The sequence below is a fragment of the Pygoscelis adeliae genome, unplaced genomic scaffold, assembly GCF_000699105.1.
Source record: "Pygoscelis adeliae isolate BGI_AS28 unplaced genomic scaffold, ASM69910v1 Scaffold139, whole genome shotgun sequence".
Lineage (NCBI taxonomy): Eukaryota > Metazoa > Chordata > Aves > Sphenisciformes > Spheniscidae > Pygoscelis > Pygoscelis adeliae.
The window spans coordinates 2034331-2051523 of NW_008825613.1; the positions used below are offsets into that span (position 1 = coordinate 2034331).

At 44.8% G+C, this 17193-nt stretch overlaps 2 protein-coding genes across 3 annotated transcripts in view; one reads left to right on the forward strand and one right to left on the reverse strand.

Moving 5' to 3' along the window:
* ZNF511 (zinc finger protein 511) overlaps positions 1-436 on the reverse strand; it is a 6572-nt gene extending 6136 nt beyond the window's left edge. The window contains exon 1 of the mRNA XM_009332786.1: positions 431-436. Within this exon, the coding sequence (XP_009331061.1) occupies positions 431-436 (6 nt within the window). The remainder of the gene's footprint in view (positions 1-430) is intronic.
* Positions 437-950: 514 nt separating this feature from the next.
* Positions 951-17193, forward strand: part of TUBGCP2 (tubulin, gamma complex associated protein 2) — a 39847-nt gene continuing 23604 nt past the window's right edge. For both annotated transcript variants that reach the window (XM_009332770.1, XM_009332771.1), the window contains exons 1-9: positions 951-1107; positions 2696-2824; positions 3148-3324; positions 9869-10028; positions 11466-11673; positions 12753-12952; positions 14744-14933; positions 15860-16005; positions 16680-16860. In XM_009332770.1, the coding sequence (XP_009331045.1) occupies positions 958-1107; positions 2696-2824; positions 3148-3324; positions 9869-10028; positions 11466-11673; positions 12753-12952; positions 14744-14933; positions 15860-16005; positions 16680-16860 (1541 nt within the window). In that variant the 5' untranslated portion in view covers positions 951-957. The remainder of the gene's footprint in view (positions 1108-2695; positions 2825-3147; positions 3325-9868; positions 10029-11465; positions 11674-12752; positions 12953-14743; positions 14934-15859; positions 16006-16679; positions 16861-17193) is intronic.

A 17193-nucleotide genomic window follows, 5' to 3' on the forward strand; every position in this document is an offset into this window, starting at 1 on the left:
TCCCCGGGGTTGGGGATCCCCCACCGCTCGGTGCCCCGTCCCAGGGACACCCCGCTCGCACAGGGACGGGCTGTTTCCTTGGGGCCGGCCGGGGTTTCCCGTGCTGCAGCTTGTGCCGGTGCCTCTGGGGCTCTCGCTGTGCCCCTCCGAGCAGAGGAAATCCCAGCTGGATATTAGGAAAAGGTGTTTCCACATGAGGGTCAGGGCCCCGAGTGGTGGGGGAATCTGGATCTTCGGAGATATTTGAGCTTGGACTGGACACGGCCCTGCGCAGCCTGCTCTAGTTTGACTCGGTTGTGGGTGGAGAGTTGGACCGAGGCTTGCAGAGGTCCGTTCCGGCCTAAATGATTCAATGATTTTGGCAAACCAAAAGTGTGTCTATATGCTCGATGTTCTGCGTCTCTACAGGGTGTCACATTAAACTCTGTACTTGCATGATGCCTCAACCAGACTCTTAATTCTGATGCCATCATCTAAGTAACTTCACAGAATTTGGTTCTCGTCTGTTAATAAAATGGGCAGTAGAAGTTTCCCTAAACTTGGAAAAAACTGCTTTTGAATAACTTCAGAAGCTGCAGCGTGGGTGGGCTGCTGAAGCCAGCAATTTCAGCTGTGTCTGCAGTACATGAACCAGCGCTTCTTACGATGACTCTGTAACTTTTCCACCACCGGTGTGGTTTTGAGATTGAAAAATCCTCTGCTGGCTCACCTACGTTTAAGGTAGGGTTTGTACCAGTATAGTTAAATCAGGCACAATAACGAGTATCTCTGTTTTGCTTGCTTCTTCCCCTCACATGTATTTCTTTGTTCCAGTCAAGTATTTTAGCATACCCTGCAGGCTTATAACGTAGTCAGGAAATGTTGTTTGTGCGGGTATATTTTCATTTGCAGCAGTAAAATAATAACTTACCACCTTTGTTTCTGCGTCCCACGGAGCTTGTAGCCTCAGGTGGGAGTATGAGCGAGTTCCGCATTCACCACGATGTCAATGAGTTGCTCAGCCTGCTGCGCGTTCACGGCGGGGAAGGAGCCGAAGTCTACATCGATCTTCTGCAGAAGAATCGAACGCCTTACGTCACCACGACTGTCTCTGCGCACAGCGCGAAGGTAAGTCTCGACATACTGTAATCACAGCTGAGATGTGTTTCAGACCTTATGGGGGGGAGGGCCGGCCGGCAGGACCCCTGAGGTGGCATGCTTCCTTTGCAATCGTTGACAGAGATTCCATCGGCTCTGAGAGCACAGTCCTCCCTAAGGAGAAATTCAAGATAAACATTCTTCAGTGTGATTTCTCTTGGCCAGTGATGTGAACTACCTTTTCCATACTCTACTATTCTGTGAGATAACTTGACTTCTGTGGGTGCAGAGCTGGATACGTGTTGGGAGGGGTAGCGGCTGTACCAAGTTTTTCTGAGAATAACGGTGAAATCATGTTGGCATTGGTAAAAAAATCGGGTAATCTGCTCTGGAATCTCAGTTTAGGGTACAAAGTAGAAAGATTATATCAGGAAAAAGGTAAAATCCTTGCATCTTGGAGAGACTGGTGAAAGACCATGAGAAGGATTGTTGGTGGGGGGGGAAGGGAGTTCAAAAAAGGAGCTGATTTTGTGCCTGTGATGGTTGTTTCAAATTTGAATTAGAGGGGTTGTCCTCTGGGGGAGTAAAACAAATGAAAAATAGTAACTGTGTGAAATGCGATTATATGAACAATAGCTGACTTTTTTTCTGAATATCTCCCAGGTATTAGGGATTAAAGCCTGACACTCTCATGACCGGGTATGCTTCTGTGGCCATAATACTGGTTTTCATTGTCATTTTTAAAAGCAATCCATCAGTCAAGCTATAAGTGCTAGAAAATTGCCAACTCTGTCTGAAAGTTCAGATCTTTGTAGCTTGAACTGTATGTTTTCTCTAATTCCAGTCTTAAGCATCATTTATACTGACAGCTACAGTTCACTGACTTGTAGAAAGATTTAAGTAGGAGGCACAGCTGGAGATCTGCAGTCCAACCCCTTGCTCACAGCAGGGCCAGCATCACAGCTACAGCAGACTGCTTAGCTGCGTTTTGAAGATCTCCAGGAGATTCCTCCATCACTCTGGCCGTGTCCCAGGGTCACCTCTCTCTCCAGAAAGGACTGTTTCCCTAGGGCTAGTTGGGATTTTCCATGTTGCAATTTGTGGCAGTGCCTGTGGTGCTTTTGCTGTGCCCTCGAAGCAGGGTCTGTTACCCCTTTGGGCAATGGGCAGTATGCCTCACCGTCTCCATCGCTCTGCACTGGGCTCAGTCCAGTTTGTTGATGTCTCTCTTGCTAGTAGAGCCCCCAAAGTGGACCCAGTGTCCAGATGTGGCTTCATCAGTTCCAGAATCCCTTAATAAACCTGCTGATACAAAATTATATTGCTTCAGACTGAGCGTGCGCAAAGTGAGCCCTGCTACAGATCTTGTGCTTACCTTCATCTTTTCTCTCCTGCAGTCCCTTCTCCATCACCTGAAGTGCCAGGACCCTCACTCTCTTCCAGCATAATTATTAGTAGAAGACCACTGCTGCAGCATTCAGTCCAAAACCCATTCCCTGAAGTACTTCGGTGGCAGCCGCAGCCGGCACCTTGTCTCCATCTTTGCACGATGCTCCTCTTTTGAATGCTGTGATAATAATATACATTAACCATTTAATATTAATGTGGTGTTTTACAGGTAAAAATAGCAGAGTTTTCTCGAACTCCTGAAGATTTTTTAAAGAAGTACGATGAGCTGAAATCTAAAAATACAAGACATCTAGATTCTTTAGTTTATCTACTGTCAAAACTCACAGAAGACAAAGAGGTTTGTTTCTCCTTTAGAACTGGATATGTTATAAGTATTCAGCAGTAGCAACAATGCAATTATTTTAAGTACAGGATGCTTTCTGATGACAGTGTTCAGCGAAATGCGTTGAAATCAACAGATAACCAGTTCTAGCATTTACTTAATTATTAAAGCACTACTGAGAATTACACTCCTCTTGCTATAAACCACTAAGACACAGGAAACTGGGACAGAAAGACCTGTGGTCTGATTCAGCACAACCGTCTTATGGTCATATGTTTTTTGCTTTAGTGTGTGCTGACCAGCGTTCACAACATCTTTTCTTTTTTGTGTATGTACAGACACTCCAGTATTTGCAACAAAATGCTAAAGAAAGGGCAGAACTTGCAGCAAATGCAGCAACCAGTGGCAGCACAAATTTTTCCATTCCGTCGTCTACTTCCAAGATATCTCTACAGGAGCTCGAGGAGCTACGCAAGCAGCTGGGCAGTGTCACAGCCAACTCCAGCGTACAGCAGGTACTGTCTTTTCCCAAGCTTTGGGTACAAAATCTTTTCCTTCTGCTCATGTGTATAGCTTTGCTCTTAACTTTTATCATCTGGTGGAATTATAAATGTTCCTATCTGTGCAGATAATCTAAATTATCTCTCAAAATTTATTTGTCAGATTATATTAAATCTTTGTGCTGTCCTTAATAAAAATGGCCTTTTTCTATTTAAGTCAGTTAAGGTAAGTCAGGTTTAGGCCACAACAGTTCTAACTGGCGGGGGTTAATGTAATTTCATTTTCCCATTTCAAATGACTGCTTTAAGCTGTGCTGACGTTTTCTTTTCTGCCTGTGGCAGTGCTTGCTCAGCAGCTCAGCAGCCATTGTGGCATGTCCCCATCCTTCCTAGGAGTTCTGCTCTCTCAGATAATGTGGGTACAATGCCTCACATAATCATTCCCCAAGTGGACACAGCCATTCCCTCTACTTAGCTATTTGAGCTCCTGCAATAAATGCTGCAAAGTGATCCCAAAGACAAAAAGGAAGAAAAAAACCTGCTGTAGAAGTAAACTGTATCATTGCAAGACAGAGGCTTAGAAAACAGTTAAGCAAGCATTTCATTATCAGTAGGCCAGGAGGTAGGAAGTGCAAAAGGGCGATTATTACTTAAAATCGCAACTTCTATTTCCTATAATAATTTGTATAAATAACCATACTGTGATAGGTTGACCTTGGGTAGCCACTCTATCACTTCTCCTGCTCAACAGGACGGGGAGGGGGAGAAAAATATGACAAAAAGCTTGTGGCTCAAGATAAGGGCATTCTGGCTGCGGAAGACAGAGGAGCAACTGTGTATGGACAGTTATTTGGACAGAGGAGAAAGAGTGATAAGGTCTGTAGTGAGTGAGCAACTAGGCAATGTGTGCAAATGCTTCCATTTAAAATTTTGCAGCTTACCTTTGTCCCAGAGGTTTGTTTCTGTTCTGCCTTCTGATGGCTGGTCAATAAAATCTAACGGGACAAGCCTCCAGGCTCTGCATGTGACTGTTTCTGAGGATGCTGGCCTGTTTGTGAATGCTCAGAAATCACACACTGGGGTCTTCTCTGTCTGCAGTCTCTGTTGTGGCAGTCCTGCACCCTCGATCAGTGGAGGCATATTGATGTCTTGTTAGCGCATGGGGTCTGTCTGTATTGGTGTGGTGTGTGCTTCACTCAGCTGCTCACTCTGTGGCACTGCTGGCCCTGTCTTGGCCATGTGGCAGCATTCACATTCATGATGCATACTACCAACCTTTGCTGTTGAGCTCTCTAGCTGTGGCTGTATATGGTTTATTGCCTGTGCTAGCTCCTCAGCAGATGTGCAGTTGCTTTTCAGTATGTGAAGATCTTTCTGTGGCAGTGGCTGAGCAGAGCTAACACCTTCCAGGGAACACCCTCCTGTCCCTGATGAAGATGATGACAGTAGATGATGCATCTGCCACCAAGTGGGGAGTTTGCTGTGGTGGTCAGATCACTTCAGGCCATCAGTGGCTAGAGGAGTGGACCCTCCATGTTCAGTGTTTTGGGACACCCGATTGGTCTCTCAGCTTGAAGAGCCGCATGTGATGATGGAGAGTTCAAATCCTAAACAGAGAAAGTCCAACCCCCTCCCCCTGTCAGGCAGCGATGAAACCAGCCTTGTTCCACATACACTGTGAAATATGTGTCTGCACAGACTGAAATAAATGCCTGACTCATCCAAATCTTTCACAGATGATCTGAGTCAAGTGGTTGATTTAGATCATGAAGGTAAGATGTATTTCCAGTAAGGTAACTGATCTTTTTAATAGGATTTATGTGCAGACTTGCTAAAAGAGGAAAGAAGAGTAAGTGGTGTTCTCTGGGATGTGCAGTTCACAACCAAAGGAATTGAAATGGCAATGCAAACCAATTAAAAAGATTTGTGTCTCCCTGCTGCTCCATTTATACCTTGTTCAGACTTAAAGAGCTGAAACTCTGATAAAAGGCTCTAACGGGCAGGTGCTCGGGGCCATTGAGTTAGTAGGGCTGTATCAACACACATAGCTGAAATCTGTTGACCCAGAGTTTCCGCTAGAGCCACTTCCCAAGAGGACTGTGAATTAGTCATAATAATCGCAGTTGATTTACTTCTCCATCTTTCTTCTAGAAGCCAGGTTGTGCACTGGCACAAGCCCTGGAGTGATCCTTCACACTATCAACGGATGTGAGGGACTCACTTGAGCAACTCTATTTGTGATCCTTGTGGCACCATCTTCATTCACTGGGCATGGAGGATAGCTGCCAGTGTTTCCACAGATTTGTTGTGGCACTAGTGGGAGGAACCGCTGGGGTTGTCCAGTCCAGCTTCCCTCTCACAGAAGGCCTGTCACCCACACTAGATCAGGGCAGCTGTCATTTTGTCCATCTGAGTCCTGCAGCGCCCAGGAGGGAGATAACCCCACCTCCCCGCTGACCCACTATAGCTGCTCCCCCTCTGCGGGAAGAAGTGTCTCTTCCTACCTGATCTCAATATCCCAAGAGGCAGCTTGTGTCTGTGGCCGCCTGAACCTCCTGCCACCGCTGAGAGGAGCTTGGCTTTACCCATCATCTTGGTACTTGTCTTTCCTGTAGTTGCAGGCTGCTCTTAGGCCTTCTGTTGGCCAGACCCAGCAAAGCCCAGCTGCCCCCACCACTCCTCCTTGGTCGTGTGTTGTAGGTCCAGTGTACGCCCACTGCTGCCCAACTTCCCTGGCACCAGGGCTGTAGTGCAGGGAGCCCTTTGGCACAGTTGGCATTCATTGAGCATGAAGATGAGCTCTTTCTCTCCCTCGATGGATGTGGCACTGTCATTGCTTAAGATACCAGATGCAGATTCATCAGCGTGACAGTGGCAAACTGCCACCTTATCCCATGGGCTTTTAAGTGCCAGGCTGACACCTGAGGGCCACATTTTCAGTCCTGGGAGTTTTATCCAGGCTGTCATTGAAGCCTATAATGACAACGATCTAAATTTTAAGTTGCAGAGAGAAGGTGATTCATGCCGCTGAGACACATGCTTTGTCACCGGTGCCAAAAGTGCTGTGCCATCTGCCCTGTGATTACTTGGCACTGTCAGAGAGATCATCCAGTGATCTTTCAGTGATTGGAGTTGCTGCTTGGATCAGTTTTGGCCCAAGAATCATCAAGATAGTAAAACTTAGGTGTTCCCTTTCAGGCTGCTCTGTCCTTTATAGCCAAAACTGTCAACTTTTTTGAATTCTGCCAGTTAACAGGTTCACACTAGAACTGATTGAACTCCAACAGAAGCTCCCTGCCTCTTGTCATCCCAGAGAATCACTTGTGAAGAAGAACCAGTCCCTCGATGAAGAAGGTTCTGCGTTTGTTTCAGGGGTTCTGGCTGCTCCTTTTCACAATCACTATAAGGAATAGGCCTCAGTCCCTGCCTTTTTATTAGGGATGGATGCCACAGCCCACACCCTTACTCCAGGCATGCCCCAACCCATAGGCAGTGAGCTCACAGGGACAGAGGTGCCTGCATGCTCCCTCACAGTGCCATGAGCTCATCTCATTTCAGGGACTTCCCTCAGGCACTGGGAGCTATTTGGCTTATTCTTGTATAGTATGGAAGTAGGCAATTTTACAATAGGTATTTTCCAGGGCCAAGAAGGAAAGAAGACTACTAGATGGGTAAGGAATTGGCTGGATGGCGGCATCCAAAGGGTTACAGTCAATGGCTCAATGTCTAAATGGAAACCAGTAACGAGTGGTGTCCCTCAAGGGTCCATATTGGGACCAACACTATTTAATATCTTCATCAATGACATACCTAGTAGGATCGAGTGTACCCTCAGCAAGTTTGCAGATGACACCAAGCTGAGTGGTGCGGTTTACACGCCAGAGGGACAGGATGCCATCCAGAGGGACCTGGGCAGGCTGGAGGAGTGGGCCCATGTGAACCTTATGATGTTCAGCAAGGCCAAGTGCAAGGTCGTGCACCTGGGTTGGGGCAGTCCCCACTCTCAGTACAGACTGAGGGATGAATGGATGGAGAACAACCCTGTGAAGAAGGACTTGGGGGTACTGGTGAAAAAAAAATTGGACATGACCTGGCACTGTGTGCTTGCAGACCAGAAAGCCAAGTGTATCCTGGGCTGCATCACAGGAAGCATGGCCAACAGGTTGAGAGAGGTGATTCTCTCCCTTTACTCTGTCCTTGTGAGTCCCCACCTGGAGTACTGCATCCAGCTCTGGGGTCCCCAGTGCAAGAAAGACATGGACTTGTTGGAGAGGGTCCAGAGGAGGCCATGAAAATGATCCGAGGGCTGGAACGCCTCTCCTATGGAGAGAGGCTGAGAGAGTTAGGTTTGTTCAGCCTGGAGAAGAGAAGGCTCTGAGGAGACCTTACTGTGGCCTTTCAATATATAAAGGGGGCTTATAAGAAGGATGGAGTTAAACTTTTTAGCAGGGCCTGTAAGTGACAGGACAAGAGGCAACGGTTTTAAACAGAAAGAGCGTGGGTTTAGATGGGATGCTTCATCCCTGGCAGTGTTCAAGGTCAGGTTGGATCGGGCTTCGAGCAACCTGATCTAGTAAAAGATGTCCCTGCCCATGGCAGGGGAGTTGGACTGGATGATCTTTAAAGGTCCCTTCCAACCTAAACCGTTCTATGAGTCTATGATCTGATTTCATTTTGGGAGTTGGAGACAGGAATTACTTCATGTCTCTGAATTTCCAAGGTGTAACTTTCACGTAGTCCATCTCACTGAACTAGCTCTATTTTAAAGTACTTTCTTCCATCTACATGTGCTGTTGAGACCTTAACCTGGCTCTGTTAGGTTGTATGGTCTCCCATACTTAGCGCAATGCCTCAGAAGCTTTTGGAGTTAGATACTTTCTTAGTCTGCTCTCTCATAAGTATGCATGGTTCATGGAGATATTGTGATGGTAAGGTCCATGGTTTGTAGAGCTTTTCTTCCAACTCATTCCTCCCTGCCCTTTGGAAAGATGTAATGATGGCTGCCCTTCTCCTAAGCAGAAGCTTGTTCCTACAGTCATGTTGTGTAGGGCCAGTACTACTGGGAGACCTTCCATGCCAGGTCTTCCTTTAATGATCTGGAGCTCAAGATGATACAGAAAGTGCACATGATGTTTTGATCTTTTAGCCAATGTCTGTGTGTCCAGATTGTGACGGACAAGTAAACTACTATATACTACTTCAAGAGAGGAGTATTTTCTCACTGTATGGGTTTAAGATTTATGAAGGAGTTCAGGTTGTTTACCCATGTGAAGGACTTCAGTCCTCACTGAGATCTGCAATTTTGTGTGAAGTTTAGTCATCCTTTGAATTGCTGGCAGCTTACTTGATGCTTCATCCTTCTCCATACCCTCCTATGAGAGTTCTGTTTCTGTTAGGGGAGCAGAGGAAATTGAGGTCCTTCTAGCAGATCACCCATATACAGTATAAGTAGGAATGTAGTGTTGCTTTGGGGTGCCTGTCTGACCTGAGGACATTGTACCGGTGTTATGCCAGCGGCGAGGCTGCAGCAAACATGCCCGGAACTGGTGCTGCTTGGAGGAGTGGTCCCACAGCTGATTCTTGTTTGAAGGATTTCAAAACCCAGCACTGGGCAGCTCTGAGAATATGAAAAATGGCTGGGGCCAGCCATAGTGTGCATCAACTACCTCTTACATGTAAGACCACTTATTCTTTAAGAATACTGCTCACACGTACATTTGCTTCCTTCCCAAGTTCCTCTCCCCTCTGAGACCTCCTATGAGAGGAAAGTAAAATGACCCTGTGCATATCCCATTTCACATACACATCTGTGGAGCTTAAGAAATAGCATTCATAAGCATGTGCCCTGTGTTTGTGCGCTTGGGGCTCTAAGTGTTCACGGAGGTTGTGCATCTCTCAGGGCTCTCCAGCTGATAATTAATCTTGCACTCCATTTATTTCAGTGTCAGAGACCCGGAGCCAGGGGTGGAAAATCTTTCAGTCTTTAAGAGCTCACTTCCTTTGTTGACTCCTATTCAGACTAAAACAACTCCATCATTTTCCAGCTATCTATGGGTGGATTATCTGGATTGCATTTGGCATGCAGCTACTCAGTGGGCACTGTGCAGAAACCGAGTTCAGAGGTGTTCATTAGCCTATCTGCAAGTGCCCCTTGAATAATATGTTGCTGTTTACTGCTTCTGGAAGGAGTTTGCTGCCTTTCACATGGTGCACTTTGCAAACTAGTAAGCTGCCTGGTGGTTGTGCATGTCCCCATTCTGCTCCCCTATGTGTGCCTTAGCATCCAGGCTGGTGGGGAGGGGTGCAGAAAGATGTTATTTCATGTACCCTCCAATAAAAAGAAGGCCAACTATATAAAAAATCACCTCTGCAGCACTGAGACCAATAGACTAGATGGTATTGGGAGACCAAATCCTACGCTGTGCTACTGAAACATCAGCTATTCTACTTTCTGTTCTCAAGTTATCAGTTTACAGTCAATTTCTGCTTAAAATTCAAAATTTCCTGGACTTCTGAAGATCTCTTTTTTCCTTCTTTCTCTCTCTTTTTTTTCTAACAGCCTCTTGAGCTTACACGAAAAATCCTCCGAGATAAGCAGAACAAGAAGAATTCTGGTCAGCCCATTCCAATATTTCCATCCTGGGTGTATGAGAGACCTGCACTTATTGGTGATTTCTTAATTGGCACCAGTTTAAGCACTGACACAACGGTACCTATAGGTATGTGATACGCAGGGAAAATTGCATTAACTTTTTATGTTTTGTACTTGTTCAGAAGTGCTGTTCAGACTTCATCACAGTCAGGATGAAAGCAAAACTTGGCTCTTTGCACTCTGCAGATGAAGAGCAGGGTTCAAAAAAAAAAACAACCCCAAACTTATTTTGTTCACAGTGTTTCTCCTGTGCTGAATTCCAGCCCCACTGTTGATCCATGGGATCTAATCTGTTTTGAGTTTCCCAGTCCTTTTTCTCTCTTGAGTCACAGCCTCCATAAAATCCTACTGTAGGAGTATCACATCGGTATTCTCAGCTGAAAAATCTGTAGCTGTACCTGACAAGGGAATATTCATCAATCTACCCAGCTCAATATCCTCTCCAGTAAGACTATAACAACCTCCCTGATTTGCTATCTCTCTCCTCACCAGAGCAGCAGGGGACTAATCTCTCCCCGTTGTATTCTAGCTTTAGGCTGAGCTGTGTATAGTTTCTTTTTCATAAATTAGATTTAAGAGCTTTTTTTGGAAGGGAACAGCTGAGTTAGAGACTCATGTTTCCGTTCCCCAGAACTGTGGAGGCTCCTACAGGAAACGTGTAGCTTCTTCCTGATATGGGTTTGGACTGTGTCTAAGGGGGACGTGAAAAGAGCAGGCTCATTCTTGGAGGTGCCCTTAAATAGCTTGTCCACCAGTACATTTCTGCCAGGGCCTTTTGGGATGTGCTGTGGGGGAATGTTCCTAGCAAGCTCAGGACCATTTGTTCTCTCACATACAGTCCTACAAATGGAGAGGGATTGTTGCCTTGTTTCATGAGATAAGCTTTGCTGTAGTTAGTGTTGTAATCACTCTGTTCCCTGATCTTCTGATGCACGTGGTTATATTTCGGGTTGAGTCCTTCATGCTTCTTGCAGCTGGTTTGTAGTTGACCGCACCATTCAGAGACCCTACAGTTTGCAGTTGACCTGCAGCTTTTGCTGGGCTAACATTTCTTTGTGTCTGTATTTGAACTGTTTTCTTGATATCTGAATATTTCAGCGGAGGGGAGGTAGGTACAGTTGTTGACAAGATTGGAGCTCCTCGGGTCCAGTATAACTGAGCCCTTTGGGGTGGAAGGATCAGCAGCACAAGCTGTGGGTGATGTTCTCTTGGCCACAGATGTCGGAAGTATAGCCCTGTCTGCTTGGTTTGCTTTGGGTATAAATGAGCAAAGGATTCTGTTTTCCCGGAAAGCAAGGTAGATGATTTTGGAGTTGACCCTAACTCAGTTTTATTTCTCTATATCTTGATTCAGCTTTGTGTGATCTTTCTTTGTTCTCTTTGAATGGTAGTATGTCTTCCTTTCAAGCTTCAGGTACTAGATTGAAATGATACGAATGGATGATCAGTTAGTACTATGGCATGTTCCAGTTGTGTTCTTTTTTTGTCTTCTCTTTGAAAACAGGTACCTTGCCATTAGCCTCCCAAGAATCCATGATTGTGGAGGACTTGCTGTATGTTCTGATCGGTGTGGATGGAAGATACATCACAGCACAGCCTCTCATAGGCAGGCAGAACCGAGCATTTTCAGTTGATCCAAACTTGGACTTGTCCATCAAAGAGCTGGTGACCAGGATTCTTCCTGTAGCAGCAAGTTACTCTGCTGTCACCAGGTACCAAGCTGACTTTTGTCAGAGGAGGATGTTCTCTTTTGAGCATCAGGTTGTGGAATAGAGAATTGTCCTTGTGCAGATGTTAACTTCCAAGCTCAATTTAAACCTATGGGGATATAAAATAAGAATGACAATTTCTTTGAATTGGTTTTGGCTACACTTCTTTTTGCTGGGTTTCTCCTGTGTGCTGCCAGTTCACTTTTTCATTCACCTCATCTTACCTTTGTCCAAACTTAGTCTTGGTAAATTCAGGCAAAGTGCAGATAGGATATGCCTGCTTGTTCTGGCTTATCTCTTCCCACTCTGCTATGAATTTCTCCATGTTTCCTGCTTTTTGCTGTCCTCTGGGCATCCAGGACTGGGACAACCTTTGTGTGCTTCTGAGCGGGAGAACCTACTGCTGCCTAGTTCCTCATAGCTACCTTAAGTAATTGTTAAAAGGTCTTAGTATAAGGTACACCTCACTAACAGCAGGTGTTTGTTATGTAGATGTCTGCATTTGATTCAAAGTCCCTAAAAGATCAGCAAAGAGAAAGAAGCATTTTTAGGATATGATTCATCCAATCTCTTTTACATGTCTCCTTCCAGATGATATAACTTGTGTTCAGAAGCATCTGTCTCTCTCCACTAACTTGTATGGAGCCATCTAAATCTGGTCAGATGAATCCCTGCTGTGGCATGTGGTGTCAGAAACTAGCAACAGTGCTTTCCCCACATGTCTCGGTGCCCATTGCTTCCTTTTGAGATCTTTTCCTGTCCTCTGATCTGTTGCTTATGCAAAGACAATTGCCTTGAAAATCTTAACCCTCATTTTTTACATAGTGGTTTTGCAAATAATTCTAGTTCCCCTGCAATTTGAGAGGAAACGTCTTCCCACAGCTTTCTGTACTAGGAAATGTGATGATGGGAAATAGGCAGGGGGACACAGAGCAAATGTGGAACCTGAAACTCCAGCCGAAGACTGGTGTGCTTCCCAACACATGATCTACTCATGTGCTTGTACAGTGTCCTGAAGATAAAATTCCTGAAAGTGATAGAAGGTGCCTTGCCTGAAAGAGTTTCCATTTTGCCGTTTACAGGTTTATAGAGGAGAAGTCTTCTTTCGAATATGGACAGGTAAATCATGCTCTGGCTGCTGCTATGCGGACTCTAATCAAGGAATACATGATACTAATTACCCAGCTGGAACATCTTCAGAGACAGGGACTTCTGTCACTGCAGAAACTCTGGTTTTATATCCAGCCCACAATGAGGACCCTGGAGATTCTTGCTTCACTTGGTAGGTTTCAAAAATTACAGTCATTACATTTTGACAGGTGCATGACAGTGGCTTCTGAAAACTGTACAGAGTAGCAATACAGGCTGGGCATGTGTCATTTTAATTTTATGTTATATTAAAGAAGAAAGCCAAGGGGAATTGTAGTTGTCAGAGCACTGTTCTTTTTTGAGAGCAGTGGGCTCTAGGGCTGAGTCTGCCCTTCAGAGCTGTCATGAGGCAAGTCCATGCCTCTTACCATCGCAATCCATGCCTTTCGGATCAGTTGTTTCCACCACTGCTGTCTCTACTCAGCTTCTTTCCAAATGCCTCTCCAGCTGTGTGTGGATATATAACCACAAACCGATTCAACCAGAAGGAACCCCTGGCAGTTTCTAGTCCAACCCCTTGCTCACAGGTACAGCAGGTTTCTCAGGGCCACGTCCAGGCAAGTCTGGAAAATCCTCAGTGATGGAGATCCCCCACCATTCTGGGCCTTTTCCCATGACCTCACCACCCTTTTTGGGAACATTTCTTTCTGTATCTCCAACTGGAATTGCCCTTCTTGTAACTTTTGCCCTTTTGATATTGTCACTGTGCTCCTCCAAGACGAGTCTCATACCATCTCCTCTAGAACCATCTGTTGGATAGCGTAGGAATGCTTTTGACAACCCCCAGCTTCATCTTCTCTCAGCTAACAAGCCCAGCTCCCTGAGGCACACAAGCTCTCCTTGTGTGCGTTGGGCACCAGCCCCCCACCATCTTATTAACCTCTGCTGGACTCTTCATTTTGTTATTCATACTGGGGACCCCAAACTGAACGCACTGTTCCAGGTGTGGCCTCACCCATGCTGGGCAGAGGGGAATAATCGCTGGCAGTGCAGCCCTGGGTGCATTTGGCATTCATCGCTGCAAGGACACACTGCTGACTCACGATCAGCTGGTTGTCCACCAGGACCCTCTGATTGTTCTCTGCAGTGCTGCTCCTCAGCCAGTCGGTCCCAGTCTGTGCCACACTGCATGAGGTTGTTGGTCACGGATACAGTTACCTCAATAATTTTGGTTAAACTCTTTGGCATGAGAGTACTTGTACATTTCATTCTGTTCAGCCCAGAGAATTCATCTGGACATAAATACCTGTTCTATTTACAATCTGGAATTGGATGATCCCTCTTGGTAGTCATGTTTCCCAAAATTTTCAGTTTTTTGGAACACAGCAGTTAGCCAACTACATTAAGGTTTACTTCGATCCAAAACTCACCAGCAGTACTGTTTCCTCTGCCCCTACATCCCTTTTGCAATGGCAAAGTACAAATGTCACTATCAACCTACCTAAATCCTGGTGTTTAAGCTATATGCATGGCTACCTCAGTGTTACAGTTGAGAACAGAAGTGCTTCTGAGATCAGAGGTTTCTCAAGCAAGCCACTGAAGTGTGTGTTTCTTCCATTACCACCTGGAAAGTGGATCTCTATACATGGTCCCCTCGGTGTAGGAGGCTTTTGGACTCTAAGCCACCATGCACCTTGCATCTACCCGAGTTCAGTTCTCCTTCCCTGGAGGGTTGGGTTTGATTATTGCTTTTTTAGATTGTGGATCATGTGGGTTTTCATTTCAGGACATTTCAGGATGTAAGCTTTTGGCTGTGTGGTGGAATGGCCTTGCATCTTCACAGGAGGGGTCTACAGCTGACATGGAGATCTGTGACTTAGGGTGGTCAGCTAATCAACTGCTAACTTCATTATGTTTAACAGCATAGCTTGTGCAATTAGTCTGTGTCAGCTTTGTGTCTTATATCTATATTTTTAAATTTTAGCTACTTCTGTGGATAAAGGTGAGTGTATGGGAGGATCAACCCTGAGCTTACTCCATGACAAGACTTTCAATTACACGGGGGACAGCCAGGCCCAGGAGCTGTGCCTGTATTTAACCAAGGCAGCCAGCGTGCCTTATTTTGAAATTCTGGAAAAGTGGATATATCGAGGCATCATTAATGATCCATACAGGTAAAGAACAGTTAAGGAATGAAAATGAAATGCAAAAGTTAAGAAATACTGTTTGGGTCTCTGGCTTCTACTTTTTTAGTGCACCCATCCCTCTACTCTGTAGAGTCTGCGTAGCATAGGGGCCTGGACCTGGCAGCAGTAGGTAGACAAGGCAGCATTGCAAGGAAGGGCAGCGCTGGAGCGTGTTTTAACTACATTTCTTGTTTGATTCAGTGGTTATACAGTCAGAGGCACTCTCACGTGCTTTGTTTTTCCAAATTCAAGGAAATTATATGCAAAAGTCAATAGCACAACAGTCCAAATATGCAGTCCACTCAAATTCCACCTTACCATGCCTGTACCTCTTTTTCTCCTCTCACATCCTCATCCTCTTCACGACAGGGGTGAGCCCTCTTCTCATGGGGCATGAGTGTGATAACTTAGTGAATCTATATTAAATGTAGTCCACTAATATGCTAATCTGATATGAGCTAACAGCACTCAACTGAAGTTTCTTGGCTTTTGTAGAATCATTTGAAGCATTTCACTGTGTTTAATAGTTTATGCAGCATTGCTGTTTCCCACATTTTCAGAATCCTAAGAGAGGCAAAACTCAAGTTAAAATAGCTAAAATTAATTCCTTCCTGATGGTGAGAAGGCAGACAAAGGCCAGCATCCTCACCTCTACACTGACAACCAAATAATGTTTAGGCTTGGTTTGTGAACCCTACAAAATTCTGTTTCTGTCATAATTGATTGCAGATTAGCAGAAACACTTTGCATAATGCTTCTCCTCTTACTACAAATAAAGGCTAATTTCAGTTCTTGATTGGAATGTATTTTCATGAGACCTTATTTCTGATAGATCATATTACTAGTTTACAGGTCAAAAATGTAATCCTCATTGTACCACTTCCTGCTTCTAAACATCTGCTTTAACTGTTCAGTGAGTTCATGGTGGAGGAGCATGAGCTGCAGAAGGAGAAGATTCAGGAAGACTATAATGACAAGTATTGGGATCAAAGATATACTGTTGTTCAGCAACAGATTCCCTCATTCTTGCAGAAAATGGCTGACAAAATACTAAGCACGGGTAGGTAAAGATATGCTTCTGATGTAAGAGGAATCTTGAGACAAGCATTACCATTCTTTATGTAAAGATAAAGTAAATGTTATCATGCTTTGCCAGTCTATGGGGTTGTCCAGCTGAACTTTTCAGAGGAGTAGAAGAATCAGATTTAAAAAGAACCCCAAATCCTATAAATAAAACAAAATGTGGGAAGGAGTCCAGCAGCAAGGGGAGCTATCTGTCTTACTGCTCTGTTTCAGGGGTACAGTTTTCTAGCAGCTAGCTAGATGGAGCTAGACAACCGAGGTTTGAACATGCTGAGTTTTAATTGGGGTGTTTTAAAATGAAGCATGCAACCTGATGGCTACCATTGTTCTCTGCCATAAGTACAAAACCCCCCAAAAGCTACTTCTGAAGTGCAACACCAGATCTTCAAAGTTTCTGGCTATCTGCAGAGATGTTTTGCCATCACTGGGAAACAAAACCATTTCTAAATCTCTCCTTAAACATCATACTAGGTGCCTAATTGAAAATTCTGCATCATCTTTTGAAAGGTGTCTAAATCCTTTCCAGCTTTCAGTAGAACTTAGTGTAAACATTTCACAGCGTATCTTCCACTTGAAGGTAGTGGTCTGAAAGTTTCCCTGTTGGATGTACAGTAAGTATGAATATGCGTCATTCATTCTTTTTGCTTCTAGGGAAATATTTAAATGTTGTGCGAGAATGTGGACGTGATGTTACCTGCCCTGTGGCTAAAGAGGTCATCTATACTTTAAAAGAGCGAGCTTATGTGGAACAAATAGAAAAAGCATATAACTATGCTAGCAAAGTCCTTCTGGATTTCCTAATGGAGGAGAAAGAGCTGGTGGCTCACCTAAGGTTTGATTTTATTTTACTAAATGCATGTTAAATAGATTGGTTCTGATAGTGAACATAAGTTTTTGAAGTTAGCTCTCTTTTCTTGAGATATTAATGTATTCTCTCTATTTCCATTAGAAAAGTTGACCTGAAAAAATAAGATTTGGGTTTTTTCCTGAAGAAAAAAAAGTGTAAAATCATAGAAATGTTCAGTGGGAAGGATGTCTGGGGGTCTCTAGTCCAACTTCCTTGGAAGGCTGTTGCCAAAACTAGGTCAGGACAGCTAGACAGCTGACTGTCTGACTAGCTCAGTCCCAAAACCCACCCTCAGGTATGGACATCCTCCCCACCTCG